Raw genomic sequence first — 18,477 nt, forward strand, 5'->3', positions numbered from 1 at the left:
CAAACTAAAAAAGAACAAGTTAATTTCTTCTTTTTTGCCTAGACAATTGCATTTGTGGCACTTCAGTTTATATTCATAATTTAGGAAGAAATAATCTGTTAGTATTGTAAATGGTACAAATGTCTTGTTTCATTTAAGCCATTTTACAAGTCTCTGTGATGCTCACACCTGGAGTTATAAAGCTTTAAATAGGGTATCCCCTAAATGGGCAAGGATTGGGCAAATTTGGCATCTGCACAAAGGGGTTAAAGTGACTTGTTGTAGCAGACAGGTGTATGGTCTTTGTAGTGAAATTCCTGAGTAACTCAGTAAAAAGAATTCTGCCGTTTTCCCCTATTCAAAATATCTTCTTGACCATGAGTGGTAATGACATTCTCTGAACATCAGAAATTTTAAATAAAGTATAGAAGCCAATTAATTAGGATAATTTTTTCTTATATTATCTTTTTATAATAAAAATACTGGGCAAAGCAATACATGATCAAGCTGATCATAAAATTTCCACTAGTGAGATATGTTAAACTTTAATTATTTTGGTAAGAGCTAATGCATATAGGAATTTGTAATGATTATGACTTGTGTTACTCAAATGCTAATCATTTCTTCATTTTTGTTTTATGTTGATATCACTCATTATGATAGTATGTTTTATTACATATTACATTTATTATGACAAACAAAATCCTTAATTTGTGCCAGTACTGTAGCTATCATTTTAACTCCCCTTGGTTAATATAAAAAGATTGTTCAAGTTGCATTTGTCATTCTTTCTCATTACAGGCGAGTGTAAGAAAAATAACTAAATACAGGGACCACAATGCAGTCTTTAAAACCAGCGATAAACAATTACAAATATGGAGACAGTTTTAATAAAATACAGGAATTTAAATGATTTTTTTAAAAATTTAAGACGATGAACAATACATGAAAAGTATGCATTTTTCTTGCTTGTGGGATTTGTATCAAAGTCAAATTAGAGAGCATAGATCCACTAAAACCACTGATTGGCTTTTGAATAGGCTATATCATGCAAAAATTGCCTGGGAGAGTCCCAAAATGAGCAATCTGATGTATAATGGGATGTGACTTATGCCGTAGACATGGTCTGAACAGGCAGATGGAGAAGGATGCAAAAGCCAGACCTGACTGACCCGAAAATTCCAATGAGCTGCACCACAATGTGTTATTGACTGACACAACCCCATCAATTCCCTTCCCTCCCACTTCAACGCAAAATTACCAAGCTGCTTAGGTGCTTTCCGAGTGAATATACCGATGAAAATACCACTTTCCCAGCCAACCAAAAGATAGAGCCCCTTGTCAGTTTTAGGACCAAGCAATTTTAATGAGTTGGTAGAATGAGTAGTTGGTAGAACTGGATGCTTTCACTTTTTCTGGTTTTGATAACTACCAAGCCAATTATCTGGCTAGATTTTTTTGCCATCTGCCCTTTTGTCAACACATATCCATCTGCCTTCCTCTTGGGTATGGTTGGAAAAGTGGCTGGGATTTCTTTGGACATTCAGCAGCCCTTTTTTCCCCAAGATGGAAACACTTTTAGCGTTGAACCAGTCAAGCCTATATACTCTGACTTAGTGTTGCTATATAAAACCAATTAAGGGCTTCAGTTGGTCTCATTTATTTTAAAACCAACTTTTTAAATGCTTAATTCATTGTAAAGATAAATTAAGTGTATACTCATTTCCTATGTTTTTTTTCAGAAGCATTTTTCAGATGATGATGTGAACACAACCTTGCAAGCATTCTTCTTTGGAAAAATGGGAAAGCACAAGCTTCAGTACAAAGAGTTTTGCAGGTAACACAACTATTTTTAAGGAACTGCAATGACTTTGTAAAAGATAATAAGCATATTTGGTTTTACATGCATCTGGAACAATATTGTCTTATATTAGTATCTGTTTGTATACGTTGACGCCATTTCCATTCAGCCAAAGATATGTGTGTGAAAATATAATCAGATACACCATAAAAATAGATATTGTATAAGCAAGTTCCTGGTTCAAGTTCGTTACTATCCTGCAAGCAATGAGTAGGAGTCGCTAATGCAACGATCAGGACTCACCGGCTTCCCACCCATGGACACTGCCAATTGTGAATCATGAATCAAATCATGAATGCAATCAGTGGTCATACACAAAATCTAATTGGCAAACAAACCAGAAAAGATAGACGGGAATTGTAATCAAACAAAAATGGGGTCAATTCAAGAACCAGAAAGACGAAACACACATTCAACAGAGACAAATATAAACAAACTTGCAACAGGGGGTAATAAAAGTGAACTTGCTTGTAATAAAATGATGAAATGAAAGGTATGTTGCCTTGATGATCACAGCAAAAGTGATTGGTGGACATTGCTAACCCAAATAACCTCTCACTTTTGGCCATTTAGTGCTACAAAGGAAAAGAAAATTGTAAATCTGAATAAAGCATTTCAAAGTTCAATATTGGCCTTACATGTGCTGTATCGAGAAGGAAATTTAATTCATATATCAAATTTTCAAACATTTTCATTTTCATTCTGACAGTTTTGGACTTAGGCATTAAAGGTGTCAAAGTTTCTCAAAGTGCTGAAAATTGTTTTAATAATTGAGACACTTAACTTTTTTGGAAATACATTTAGAATTTCAGAAATGTGAAATTTGAATTGATTTAATTGAATCATGGATATAATTAATACCAAAACACCATATGACCAAAAGTATCTGGAGGCCCCTTGGTCTGTGGTTGTTTTTCATGCTTTTGGCAAGGCCCCTGAGTTCCAGTATAGGCAAATCTTAATGATACAGCATACAATCACAGTCTAGACAATTCTGTGCATCTCCAACAGTTTGGGGAAGGCCCTTTTCTGTTTCAGCATGACAATGCCCCCAGGCACACAGCGGAATATAGAAATGGTTTTGTTAAGAACAGTGTGGAAGAACTTGGCCTGCACAGAGCCCTAAACTCAACACCATCCAACACCTTTGGGATAAATTGAAAGGCCAACTATAAGCCAGGCCTAATTGCCCAGTCAGTGCCCAACCTCATTAATACAATTTTTTCTGCTGAATGGAAGCAAATCCCTTCAACGCAACAACATATAGTATAACTCCTTCCCAGAAGAGGTTGTTATAGCAGCAAATAGTGGACCAACTCCGTATTAATGCCCATAATTTTGGCAAGATGTTGGATGTCACATACTTTTGGCCATGTAGTGTATATTTACACATTGGAAATTTTGTCTAGTATAGGTCAGTGCTACTATGCTTTTTATAGTAAAGTTTTTGCCAACCGTACAAATAATTTGGTGATTAAAACTCTTTGTAGATTTATGGAAGACCTGCAAGCTGAAGTGCAGGAGATGGAATTCCTGCAATTCTCCAAGGGAATGGACACTATGAGGAGAGAGGACTTTGCAGAGTGGCTCTTGCACTACACAAATGCAGAGGACAATGAAGCCTACTGGGAGAACATGCGGAAGAGGATTCCTGCTGGCCAGGTAAAATTCTTCAGAAGGGATTCAATTCGTTTAAAAAAAATTCCTATCAGATCATACAATACAAAACTGAAATGCAAAATATCAAATGTTTTAAGAAATTTGTTCAGAAATGTATGCTCATTACAGTTAATATGGCTGCCAGGTAGATTATATTGTAGCTGCAGGTTCTGCTTCTACTTTGGCTGGTGCTGCTGCAAATAATAATAATAATAATAATAATATACTTTATTTGTATAGCACTTTTCAAAAACAAAGTTACAAAGTGCTTTACACACATAAAAGAAATAAAATAATACAAGATGTAGAAGACAGCTTAAGGGACACATTAAACAAAAATTGAATGAAAATAGTATATGAATAAATTAGCATGAAAATAGGAGCAGCATGAAAGAGGGCCAAACAGAGGAACAGATACAGATACAAGGTCAAAAAAATATAGTAAATAACAGGATGTTAAAAATATAAAATTAAGAGTAGAAAAGGTAGCCAAAGCTAGCCATAATAATAATAATAGTTATAGTAAAAATAATAATAACAATAGCTGCAAGCAGATTTACATGGGATTCAAGCAGACAGTCAATATTATTTGGCTCATCAGTGCCAAATAATGCAGTGGCCAAAGGGAGGTACACTGTGCCAAATTTCTTAGGTCTCTGCCTTGTGGTTTGGCCAAAACTGGGGAAAGAGTAAAATGGCTAACAACATTTCCAAAATGGTGGAAATCCAAGATGGCAGTGACAAATAAGGTACAGATTTATCTCAACAAACATTTTAAGCATACAACAATGCCACAACTGTGTCATTTCAATTGAGCTTCCTTCAAAGGAACATCAAATAGAATACAATGAAGAGACATCATGTACTTGCACTTAAGTCAGATTCTCTCATCACCTATATATATTCAATATATAAACAAAATATTGTAATATTGTATTTAGTTCTAACAGTGGCATGATAAAGTATTTGCCCACTTCCTGATTTCCTCTATTATTGCATATGTATTAAACTGAATGGTTTCAGTTCTTTAGACAAAATACCTGAGAAAACAGGGAACCTGAGAAAAACACAAAACACATTTTAAAAATTATTTAATGAAAAAAGTTTTCTAACACCCATATTACCCATGTGAAAATGTAACTGCCCCCTTAGTTACGGAATCAACTAATTGACGAAACTTAATTGATAATTAGATTCAGCTGATTCACTGCAGCCACCCCTGCTGAATCTAAACCTCAATCATATTGAACCTTACCATTAGAGTGAAGTAGTCACCACAGATTTCTACGAGCACACTATGCCATAGCAACTGCACCATCGTAGGTTTGTCTGACCAGTTTCTGGTTGTAATTATGACCAGCCATCTCTAAATCCACAAAATTAGACATCAACTCTGCATCCCTCCTTGATGACACGTCCAAGAGCCCAATGAATCGTTCTTCGCGCAGCATAGACATAATCTGAATTATGGGCAACTGAGCTTAACAGGAGTTGTCGGTCCTCATCTATTTACCCTGCAAAAAAAGGAGCAATGGCTACTTCACTCTTTATTTCCATCTGCACCATAAGCAATGGGTTTGTTCAGATAATTTTGAATCATCTTGGGTGAGTCCCATTGCTCGAAAAATGCATCCTCCTTTCCTCCGCTACCATCTTGTTTCCCCCGAGCCCCAGAAACCAATCTTTAACTTCTCCCCCCCTCCAATGTATTGGAGTAGACATGCTCCGCGTCTCCTCCCGGCAAAGGATATATCAATGTATGCTACCACAGACGTCTTTCACATTTTAAGGTGGCATCATCCTGCTAATGAGATTGAAAGACCATTCCACAGAATCTGACACAATCAAAGTTTTAGAAAGTGGAGATGGCAGTGAACTCAAATTTTCTGTTATACCTGATATTTCGCCAAATGTGTGGTACAGTAGGTAATATCATACATCCTATCAAAAAATCTAGATTGCCTACAACGGATAACAAAATGTCAGTTTGTGTTTGTGACTCATATCCTACAGACAAAAGCCCTATTTGCATGGGACTAGTATTACCTGGGGACCTCGTGATTTAGAAATGACCCCCCCATGTCTGTGTTTTGTGCGGCACATTCGCATGGGATAAATGAAGTCTGTATTTTACTTGAATTTACTGACATTATCCCCCCGGATATGATTGAAAATGCTCTGCATAACAGTAAAATACAACCCCAAATCACCGAGATGCAGATTCGCACAGCACTAATATTATCACATGACCTCTGTTTGGCAAAATATGGTAGGTAATTTGCGGTGGAATTTTTACTTTACAAATTACGGACATGGCAGATTCGCACAGGATTAAGATCACAGACGACCTCTGCAATTAGTACAAGTTACTAGAGGTCCCCAGGTAATACTAGTCCCATGCGAACAGGGCTAAATTCAGCAATTTAACCCCTTTGCGCACATGCCAAACCTTGCCCATTTAGGGGGTACCATATTTAAAGCTTTATAACTCCAGATGTAAGCAGACTTGAATGGCGTCAAGTCTGCTTGAAATGGCTTAAATGAAGCAAGACATTTGTACCATTTACAATACCAACTTAAATTTGTTTATTCTTTCCTAAATCATGAATATAAAGTGCCAAAAATGCAATTGACTAGGCAAAAAAGGTCCTGAAAAATATCCAAAATCTCTCCAAAAATGAATAAAATGCTTTTTGTCCATTATAAAGCATATAAATGTGCCCCTTATGAAGGTTTAAGATGAAACATTGATACCACCAACCTATTTAAAGACACCCAATTAAAAAAAATATGGTCGTTTGTGGTGTTCACTTGCTGGGTGACGCTAGCTGACCGATTGTTCGCAAGTCACTTTCTACCGAATAAAAATTAACACTGTCAGCGGTGTTTAACAAATCTACCAAGTATTTTAATAACTGATCTACAGGCGTGTAAATATGACAACGCACTTTGCACCTGTTGCATAAAGACAAAAATAATGTACATTGAATTTCTAATTAATATTATTTTCTTGCTAGCTTCTAGCTTTGTCACATTCGTGCAACCTAGCCCAGGTAGACATTTACGTAATGTACACGACTGACAAGCCGTCAAACACGTTTGACAGATGGAATATTTTCCGGTTAGGGTTAGCTAGCTAGTCAAATGGCTTGGTAGCCGAAATTGCGAACTGTTTTAGCATAGGCTACTGGACTACCACATATAGCAAATAAGCGTTAGCTGATTACGCTTTCTGCCAACGAATTATTTGGTTAAGTGGGCTAAAGGAAATAGTAAAAATGACTCGGCTACCGCAAAACTTCAGAGGAGGATTATTTTATGGTCGTCTAGTGCAGCTGTAAATAGCACACGCTATAATGAAACCACTACAAAATGGGATGCCTGCATTTTCTGACTTCGCACAGGTGGACCATGGTCGGAGCCGCAATGTCAAGGCCAAGAGACGCCACCTCCCACCCCAGTGACCACAGATTGTAGCCCTTACTGTAGCTCAGTCCTCCGCAGTAATCCGGAAGTGACGCAAGCTGTACCTCATTGGTCCAGAACAAATATTGGCACTGTGCCCAAATGACGCAATAATCATGAAATCGACCCATGGACAGTCATAAGACGAATAAAATACACCTATTATGACTATTTGTTATTGTGAGAAAAAATTATTGACTTTGTATTTTGATCGCATTTGTACCGTAGACTTACATGGAAACCGGATATGAAAACACCTATACTGGAGCCATCCGTAGTGGCGCTAGTGAGCAACCAGGAACTACAACACCAGGAAATGAGCTTCAAAAACGAAGTCTGGTTTTGGCCGCTTGGTTATTCCCCACTGTTATTTTGTTATGCTTTGCTAATTAGATATGCACACCTTCATCAATCAAATGAGCAATTCTCACATTTCCCAAAAGACACAATTGTAGGTTGCACGGACATGCTCCTGTGATTTTGCATGAATCTTAACAGAACTGTTTAAATTAAGTAAATCATCAAATCAAAGCCATCTCTCACAAATGTTGAACCTCCATCTCCTGCAGCAGCACACTTAACACAAATTACCAGCAATACATGCAATTCGTCAGCTCTGTTAGCTAGACTTGTCAGACCATGAGTTCCCTATCCAAGATGTTTTTATCAACCCTCTTGATAAAATGTTTACATCCGCAGTTTCCATTTTCTGCCAATTTAGACAAATGAAATACCAAAAGCAAAGTAACAAATAGTAAGCAATTTAGACTGACGTTATCTAGCTAGTTAAATCACAAACATTAGAAAATTAGCTTGCTATTAGCTACCAATTAGCTGACTAACTGAGGTCTTGGTTTGTTGGAAAAACATAGACTAGCACTACAACAATGCAAAAAAAAATTTCACCATTTACAATAAATGCAAATCACCGACAATGTCACATCCATAATAATTCAACAAATTGCTATCCCAATAATCGCTGTCTCTGAAACTAACTTGCCTCCACTAGGAACAAGAACAAGGTAGAAGGATACTTGACGATAAAAATGAATGTAGCTGTCTTGCTGGACTGCTGAACTCCTGTTTTGAGTAGTTAGATATTATGTCAGTCACCTGGACGAGAAGGCATAAAACACCACACATGATTGGGAAGAGAAGCGAAGCCTTGATTCAAGGGTGGGCTCAAAAATGCATCATAATCCATAACTGTCCAATCAAATTTTATGAAGGCGTCCATTGATGTACAATTGTCTAATGAAGCAGGCAGAAGTCTTGCCTCAATGAAGTTCCTTTTGTTGTAGCTGTTTTGCATGATACCAAGGCACTTTTTTTTTTAGCTTCACAAGGAAAATAGTCATTGTGGTGGTAATTCAACATTAAAGAAAGATATGTGGGGTGTGTTATGCATGTTTTTTTCTTTCTTTTTTATGGTGAAGCACTGCTCCTCTGGTCAGAAGACACTGTCATATGACCTGTCTCTCTGTCATCATTTTAATGCTCTGTACAGGTTTGCATGGTTTTGCTGTGTACATAACAGAAACAAAGTTTCCAGTGTGAAATATCTTTAGATCATTTCATTTTAAAAACATTAGTAAAGTGTGGATTACCAGTGAAATGTGCATGGCAGTCAAAATTGCAACGGAAGTAGGCTGTAAGGAGATTTCAAGATGGCATTGATATAGTTATCAATCAATCTGTCTACGATATCATAGTTAATCTGTCAATAGCATTCTGGACAAAATAGGCTACCTTTTTAGACTACATTTCATTCTTGTTCTTTGTTTGATATAAATATGTGCACGCATGGCTTTGAAATATGTGCAAAGCAAAGCTGGTCCAACAGCGGTCGGTACAGGACATACAGATGTGGATTGTTTTTTTATTTTTATTTTATGTATCTTAAAGTAATAATCTTGAAGATTTTCATTAAAATAAATGTCTGTTAAGTCACTATCTATCGCCAAATTAGGTAACACAATGGTGATTGAGCCTATTATATTAATTTATATTATTATTAATATAATAATTTATGATTAAAGAACTGGGTGTCTGTGGCGACATTCCCGGGAAAAAAACACAAGTGGCGCATAGTTAGTGACGCGTTTTCCATCACCCATCATTGGTTGGTCCGCCAGAGAGCGTAGACGGAGCTGACGCAACAGGCTCGCTCTTCAACTCACTTGTGTGTGAGCGGTGTACTGTTTTTTCTGGTGTCTGCTAGCGTTACAATAACAGAGAAGGGGGGGGGGGGGTGGTGGTTATGGAACCCTAAAAAGTTTTTGTGTAACATGAGAGCTCATATTATTTGTTGATGTAGATTTCGTATTACATTTGATGACAATGTAACGTTACTAAATTACATAGCCTAGCTATTTGTACAGCTAACGCTAGCTACCGGACCATGTCAAGAAAGGCAACATTAGTTTAGACAACGTTGCGCACAGTATCCATCTCTCATATCAGGTAACGTTGCGTTAGCTAGCTAGCTAATGTAATTAACACAATTTAATGTCAGCTAACAATTAGAAAAAAACGCTAGCTAATGCTACCGACTGGTACCGACCTCGCAAAACGTCTCTCGAATGCAACGCTACCTTGTTGCAACGTTGCAATGTAGCTAACTAAAGGTCAGTTCAGATCAATGATTCGCAACGAGAATGGATGCAACTTGCAAAATTCCAAGACGTCTGATTGTAAACGTTCTAACTGCACTTGGCAATTTGACAAGGTGGGTCTTTTGAGACCCCAGGCAACGGCTTCAGACACTCTGCAACTAACCAGTTCACATCGCTGCAATTTTCTCTGCAACATTCTAAAACCGTTTCGTCTCGTTGTGAATCATTGATCTGAATTGGCCTTAACGTTACCGTTATTTACGTTGCCATCAAGTTCATGAATATATTATAATGATCGGAATAAAGCCGTCTTTACACAGAGCACTAACCAGGGGTATAGGTGGAGCAGAGCCGGGTCTGATTTCAGTGTAAAGATGTCAAACCGGAGAAAACTAAATGAAAGAATACAGCAGTATGGATTAGCGTTATTATTTTATTACGCTTCCTCATATGGTCCTTCAGCCTTGCCCTTTTTTGATGAAATCTCCTTTGTTTTTGTTTTATTATATTTGTTCTGATTGTTAATTTAACACCCAGGTCCGCTTTATTCTCGAACAGTTTGCTAGCAAAACCAGAAACACCAGCGGTAACATTTTGCAAGGCAGTTGTTTCAGAAATATCACACAACAATCATTCACGAGAAAGACTGCAGTGTAAAGATGTTCATACCGGGCAAAAGGTGGATAAAGAACGTCTGTGGAAATTGATCATCACTAATTCTACCCCAGGTCTGCTGCAGCATTTTAACCCAGCTCGGCAGTGTAAAGGCAGCTTAAGTTAGCCTAATGTTAGACAATGAATGAGCGTGTGCATAACGTTACTTTTATAACAACCATTCTTTATTCAGTAAATAGTACAGGGTTCATACGGTCATGAAAAACCTGGAAAAGTCATTGAAATTTAAAATGCGATTTCCAGGCCCTGGAAAAGTTATGGAAAATAATATTTTTTGAAAACTTTTGGAAAAGTAATGGAAATATGGCTAAAGTTGCATCAAATACAACTGCTAATTAATCCAATCATAAAAACAGTATGTATAGTAATAAAACGTAAATTGGCTCGTAACCTTCGCGGTATTTTGGTGGTGTGAGAAGTTAATTCGGTCTGGCTCAGTCTGTTTACAGGCATGCCCAACAGGCACGCTTCTGCTAATGTAGCAGTTAGTAAACGTAGGCCCTACTGTGCCAACAATATGCCAGGGAAGTGCAGCTTCAATAATATATCAGGGCTCGAAATTAACTGGTGCTCCCAACTTCAAAAATTTAGGAGCACCCACCAAAATGTAAGGAGCACCAACAATATATGCAATAGATTTTTTATTACAGTACGGTTTACAAGTAACAGTTAAACTGTCACGCCTAAAATGAGTCGACTCTTCAAGGAATTGCGTGTTATGCATTCAAATGACAAAGCGCTTCTCGTCACATTAATACCGCTAATTAAATCAACCGCCAGTAAACTGCATCGGAGAAATTAGCTGTTTCAACCGGGTTGCTACACAAAACACTACGTTAATGTTTCAAAAAAATGCCGTAATCGTTTGCTTCAACTTTTCAGCTTTCGATAACGCTAATAAATTGAACATAAACTTTTGTCTTCAGGTAACATTAGTTAACGCGTTAGCTCTCTGTGTCACGTGACAGTGGAGTGCAGCGAAAGGGAGTGATTGAAGGCTAATATTAACCAATTTAAAATCAGCATTAAAGGTAAGAATGTCAAGCTCACGATTGGTTAGAAGGGTCACCGTCAGCTCACAAGGCACATACTGAGTGTACTAACTAGCGAATGTACAGAGGAAGAGACGTTCGACTGAAAAAAGAAAGAAAAAAAAAAGAATGTCGCACCAGAACAATTATTTGTATTTGCACAAATGCTCCCAATTATATTTCGAGGTCGCACAGATTAAATTTCGGGAGCATATGCGACCAAAATGGTCGCAGTTTCGAGCCCTGACATTGACAAAAATGTTAAACTATTCGAATTAAAATATGAAAGAATGTATCTAAGTGTGTCTGTCTGGTGTTTATTTGTTTTAGAGAGGCACCATAACCTGATAGTAAGTGTTACAGTTGGCGTGGCCCAGCTGCCAACTGACTGACGTCACACAGGCGAAACTGGTTGGATCCGGTTGGATCTCTGGGAAGTGAGGTCCAAAAACACACCTGCAATTACTGCTTTTCGCCATTGGTACCGCCAAAGAGAACGAAACAGAAATCTTCGAGATTGTAACTTTAAATAAAAAAATCTTTTTATGTCAGTCTTATAATTAGTATGTTGCTTAATGCCCCGATTATTACAAACAGGCAAGATTGCCAAGGTGGAAGAGTCGCTCAGACACGGGAGAACCATGTGTCTTTATTTATTTATGCAGTTTTTATTAAGATAATTATTTTAATTATTTAGCAGTAGCTGAACAAATTACCTAAATGACAGATCAATCCATAGCCCCCTCCCCCTCTGATTTCTTTGGGTAGGAGGACAACTCTCTACCACAACTCTGTCGGTAGCCGTGAAAGAGGGGGCCTCATGATAGAAGTATTAAAATGGGTCCACTTGGGCCACAGAACGTCCCTGTGTATAGGCATGGGCAAGCCTAACTTGTGTTCCTAATGAGGAAATTGATCACATAGGGGCAACAAAGCTCAGGAGGTAAGACCGGTTGTCTGGCAGTCGAAGGGTTGCCGGTTCGATCCCCGCCCTGGGCGTGTCGAAGTGTCCCTGAGCAAGACACCTAACCCCTAACTGCTCTGGTGAATGAGAGCCATCAAGTGCTTTGGATAAAAGCGCTATATAAATGCAGTCCATTTACCATCATTACAGCAAGTTTTAAATGTCTAAAGGACTACAGTGATTTTTATGAATTAAAAAAAAAAATTGTGCTCTATAGCACCAGTATGCAATTCAGTTGGGCTCAGGTTCTGAGCACCAGTGTAGCTGCCAAATATTATCCATTTTCATCAAACCATTTGGGAGTTATTAGCTTTTTTGTGATAAGACGCGCCATATCAATTTTTATTGGTTTATTCAGAATTGTCTATAATAGCGCCAAGAATGACCAAAATTATGCATTCTTCCACCAAATCAAATAGAGATCACATGTGCCAGGTCTCATTACAATGTGATATTGCGTTCAGGAGTTATAGGTCCTTTTGTGAAATTGTGCCATGCCCTTAAATTTCATTGGCTTGTAGCGGCATGAGCCAAGAAATCTCTAGAAAAAATCAGTAATTAACGAGGCTCAAGCAACATACGCCATTTTTATTTATTTTCTTCTTACATCGGGAGCTGTTCGCTATGTAAAGGCCTCCAAAATTAATTATGCTGCCTCAGGGGCAACTACTGCATGTAAATGCCAAGTTTCACAATAATCAGTGGTGAAAGCCTGGTATTTAAAAAAAAATGGATTTGCCATTTGTGACAGACCGGCCATATTTTTAAACCCAACACCAACCCCAATTCACTGTTCACTAAACCCCGCCCCCTTTGTAACTTGCTATGCCGGTCATGCTTTTTGTGTACAACAAAAGTAAATAAGCCATTGTCAACCATGAAAGCATTTGAACTACCAAAGTAAATATTAAGTAATATTAAGTAAGCCTTTCAAGACTACATTATATCATTCTGACATGGCAGAGAAATAATATAAATAAATAATAAAACCTACCGATCGCAGTTCAGTCACCACATCACTTAAAGGGATAATAAACACTAAATCACATTTTTAGTTCTAAAGCCTAGAATCTCCATTTGATGCATCACATTAGTGCAACAGTGAAGAAAAAAAAATCTAATTAAGCCACGTCATCGGATTTTGTGCAAGAAAATGGCCATGCTCTGCCACACAAAGGTGAAAAGTGTTTTTGTGTTTCACCTGGTGCCCAGCCCACATCCATGATGTAGAAGTAGTATACTTACTTTTACGCAAGCAAGTCAAAGCCCCATCTCCAACCCTCTTCTTGATTGACAGGTAAGTATTATGTGTTCAAACAATCTAATTCAACTGGCTGAATTACCCTGCCCATTTCAAACCGCCTGCAGTTGAGTTTTGACAGCTTGAACAGTGTTCACCCCCCCCCCCCCCCCCCCCCATATTAATTTAGTTAGAAATCTGTTTTAGTCTTTCCTTGTTCCATTCCAGTTCCATTTTCTACATTGTTATTTGGCTCTATATTTGGCATTTTAGCAGTTTAGTAGTAAATAGCTAGTTGTGACATTAGTATTAGTTTTTATAGTTTGTTTGTTATTGAGATTTAGGTAGTTGGGATAGTTTTTCTAATTGTATGTACAGTAACTTTTCTAATTGTAATAGTCTCTGCTACAATTATTGCAGTATTTTCCTGCTTTAGTAAGATTGCTACTGCAGTTCAATGTTCAAAGTGAAAACTTTAAATTTAGGTCAAAGTGAAACCTTTCTACTTTTCATGGATCATAATTTAGTTGATGTGGTTCCTTACCAGGTGAGTAAAAAAATGGAAAGATTAAAAAATGTCAGGAATGCAACAATTTTATCATTTGTTTGCCTACACCGTAACCACACACAGCACTGAGTCTAAATAAATTTGCTGTTCTGTAGGAAAGGATAATTCAAAATAATTTCCCGACATACTAAAATAGCAGTTACAGCTAGCTTGGTCTACATTAGGTCCCTATTCAGAACAATGACAGACACAGGATTTGCCTCACTGGCCCCCCTAGGGGAAAATGACATTGTTCAGTCGCTCCTCCCTCCTCCCCTCTGCGCTCTCTCTCTCGACTCCAGTTCTTTTAAAATTGCAAAGGGGCAGGGACAAGCCATAAGCTGGTGTTGCTGTACTCTTCGAGGTCACTTTACAGTTTAGCCATGTATGATCATTGCCACTGGCGCTTATTACATGTACTGTAATGGTAGTTTGCAACAAGCGACAAACAATTTGTTGTTACCTCTATCATCGTTGTGCCCATAGGTGAAACTCATTGCACTTTTACCCCATTGCTGGCTCAGTTGTCATGGCAATAGTGTTATTTCCACCAGTATGTTAGATTGCGGAATCTCGTGTACGTGGCCATAAGTATTTCAAATGTACAAGCTGCAGATGTTGCTTTAAAGTGACAATCTCGAGGATTTCAGTTTCATTCTCTATGGCGGTGCCAATGGCAAGAAGCGGTAATTGCAGGTGTGTTTTTGGACCTCACTTCCCATAGATCCAACCGGATCCAACCAGTGTCGCCTGTGTGACGTCAGTCAGTTGGCACGCCAACTATAACACTTACTATTTACTGAATAAAAAATGGTTGTTATAAAAGTAACGTTATGTACATACTCATTCGTTGTCTAACATTAGGCTAACTCAAGATGTCTTTACACTGCCGAGCCGGGTTAAAATGCAAACCTGGGGTAGAATTAGTGATGATCAATTTCTGCAAACGTTCTTTATCCACCTTCTGCCCGGTATGAACATCTTTACACTGCAGAGAAGAATTTGCGGGATTTCACTGTGGCTCGTGCAATTATGTATCTCGTGCACAATAAGCAGTCTTTTTCGTGAATGATTGTTGTGTGGTATTTTTGGAACAACTGCCTTGCAAAATGTTACCCCTGGTGTTTCTGGTTTTGCTAGCTAAACTGTTCGAGAATAAAGCTGAGCTGGGTGTTAAATTAGCAATCAGAACAAGAAGAATAAAACAAAAACAAAGGAGATTTCATCAAAAAGGGTATAAAGGCTGAAGGAACATATGAGGAAGTGTAATAAAATAATAACAATGCTAATCCATACTGCCGTATTCTTTTATTTAGTTTTCTCCTGCATGACGTCTTCAGAAATCAGACCCGGCTCTGCTCCACATACCCCGGCTTTATTCCGATCATTATAATATATTGATGAACTTGATGGCAATGTAAATAACGGTAAAGTTAAGGCCAGTTCAGATCAATGATTCGCAACGAGGCAAAACGGTTTTAGAATGTTGCAGAGAAAATTGCAGCGGTGTGAACTGGCTAGTAGCAGAGCGGTTGCCTGCCCTGAGGTTTTAAAAGACCGTCCTTGTCAAATCGCCAAGTGCAGTTTTAGAACGTTTACAATCAGACGTCTTGGAATTTTGCAAGTTGCACCCAGTCTCGTTGCGAATTATTGATCTGAACTGGCCTTAAGTTAGCTACACTGCAACGTTGCAACAAGGTAGCATTGCATTCGAGAGACGGTTTGCGAGGTCGGTACCGGTCGGTAGCATTAGCTAGCGTTTTTTTCTAATTGTTAACCAAAATTAGATTGTGTTAATTACATTAGCTAGCTAGCTGACGCAACGTTACCTGATATGAGAGATGGATACTGTGTGCAACGTTGTCTAAACTAATGGTGTCTTTCTTGATCTTCTGGTCGCTAGCGTTAGCTGTGCAAATAGCTATGTAATTTAGTAAAGTTACATCGTCATTAAATGTAATACGAAATCTACATCAACAAATAATATGATCTTTCATGTTACACAAAAACTTTTTAGGGTTCCATAACTCCCCCAACCCCCCCTTTCTCTGTTATTGTAACGCATGCAGACACCGGAAAAAACAGTAAGCCGCTCGCACACAAGTGAGTTGAAGAGCGAGCCTGTTGCGTTTGTTCTGCCTACCCACCACTGATGGTGGTTGATGAAAAATGCGTCACTAACTGTGCGCCGCTTGTGATTTTTTCCCGGGAATGTCGCCACAGACACCAAGTTTTTTAATCATGAATTATGATAATAATAATAGTATAAATTAATATAAAAATAGGCTCAATCACCATTGTGTTACCCAATGCAGCGATAGATAGTGACTTAAAAGGCATTTATTTTAATGGAAATCTTCGAGATTATTACTTTAATTATGCTGAGCAATGTCACGTCGTCAGCTAACTTTCTGGTGGTGTAAAACAGCACATTTCCGTCTTTATTAATTACATTCGGACTCATGGATTGGCGAGATTAACAATATGGATGTAAGCAATATGCCGCGGGATATCATTTAAAAACCTTAAAAAACAAAAACAACATCCTAGCATAAATACAGAAATTTTGGTGGTCAGTAAAATACATTTCAAAAGGGGCCATGTGGTGATTTCGCCGGGGCTTTTAAAAAATTATTTTTATGTGTTTTTAGTAGAAGTAGAAGTTATGGAAAAGGTGCAAAGATTGGGCACTGGTACGTTACCTTGAAGCATTCTGGTTTTGGAAAAATCACATCCTCCTCTGAATTCTTATAATTCTTATTACTTATAACTTTTGCTAGAGACTTCCGGTTATGGCGTAGTGCTGGTGAGAGGCATCTTTGTGTGGCTGCAAGGCTAATTTATTGAATCGATTATTTAGAAGACCACAAATAGCTTAAACTCCACATATACTTAACAGTAGACTACCAGTCAACACCATGGTGGGGAAATCCCAGAAAGCAGATCAGCAATACCCAGCAACATCGAAAATACCAGTGCCTACTTCGCAAGCTAATGCTAGCTCAACTACTGCTAGCAGAGACGCCATGACAGAGACAATGGCAGAGGATGAGCCGTGTGTTGAAGACCTCAGCGCCATACGCTTGATGCAAAGCGACTTCTCAAAGAAATTTGAGGATGTGCTGGCGGGAATAAGTGGACTCAGGGGTGATTTACAAAACCAAGCTAACAGGATTACAGGAGCAGAAGAAAGAATTGGAAGGGCTGAGGACAATTTAAACTCCATGCGCAGCGCTATCAAAAAGCTACAGGAGAAATGCGCCACATTGGAAATGAAAGTAGAAGACCAGGAAAACGGGGTGTCGCAACAACTTAAGGCTCATCAGCCTCCCCGAAAAAGCTGAGGGTCAAGACGTGTGCATTTTTAGAAAGATGGCTACCAAGAACCCTCCGCACCGACACCTTCCCCACCCCACCCGTCTTTGAGAGAGCGCATCGGATAGGACGACAGGCCAGGATCCAAAACCAAGAGCGGTGATTATGAGGTTCCTTAACTACAAAGAAAAGGAGAATGCTATTTGAGCAGCCCGGAGGCAGAGAACAGCGCAGTTTGAAAACCACAACGTTCGATTCTACCCAGACCATTCAGCGGAGACTCACCGACAGCAGAAGCTCTTTGACGCAGTGAAAAGGCAGCTTCAATCCATGGGGCTCCGATACGGAATGTTCTACCCGGCTATCTTGGTAATCACACACAAAGGTCAGCGACATTCATTCAAGACGGTCCCCGATGCAGAGATGTTTGTCCAAAGAATACAGGAAGAGACTAGGCCCACACCAGCGCCGAACGATAAGTAGGATAAACAGAAGCTTCTGCATCGTGGCTATGCCTTTGCTGTAACAAGGTAAATCTATGTCACAATGACTGACAGTCTAAACACTATGCCCACTAATGTCAACAGCTGAGAGGCAATGCTGTTTGTATATTTGAAATGATTAGTTCCTGAAAGGGTGTTTAAAGATGATTTATGTTACTCTAACGTACAAACAAGAACTAATTCGGTTCATTATAATGGTAATGTGATCCTAGTTTGTTTTAATCTGGATCCTTTTATTTTTCACTATAGTTAGGGTATTCTATGTTGTTCTGTCTTTCTTTTTCCTTTCACAACAGCCTATTTTTCTATAGTCTTCCTAAAGTTATACCTAAGCGGTAAGATAAGATACATTTCATGTTCTCAGAGAATCGTTCAAACGGTCTGAATATTTAATATTTCGGTGGAGCCCACAGAAGAATGGGACTATTCAAGCTCTTATGCTACACTGCTCCTCACTGTGAGGATCAGGCATGTAGAATAACCAAAGTCTATAGTTACCTAGGGGGTTACATTCATGTATTTCATTTGGGGAAGTACATGGAGGATTTCAGGGTTTTTTGTTTATATGGGATTATTGTCCCTTTGTTTGTTTTTTTTTTTTTGTTTGTTTTGTTTTTCTCCTT

The 18,477-nt window shown here is 38.5% G+C and overlaps 1 protein-coding gene across 1 annotated transcript in view; it reads left to right on the top strand.

Annotated features, from left to right (window-relative positions):
• micu2 (mitochondrial calcium uptake 2) overlaps nt 1–18,477 on the top strand; it is a 125,557-nt gene that overhangs the window by 81,838 nt on the left and 25,242 nt on the right. Inside the window, 2 exon segments of the mRNA XM_035422306.1 lie at nt 1,722–1,816; nt 3,331–3,502. Coding sequence (XP_035278197.1) covers nt 1,722–1,816; nt 3,331–3,502 — 267 coding nt within the window.

Source organism: Anguilla anguilla, chromosome 6 (genome assembly GCF_013347855.1).
Source record: "Anguilla anguilla isolate fAngAng1 chromosome 6, fAngAng1.pri, whole genome shotgun sequence".
NCBI lineage: Eukaryota > Metazoa > Chordata > Actinopteri > Anguilliformes > Anguillidae > Anguilla > Anguilla anguilla.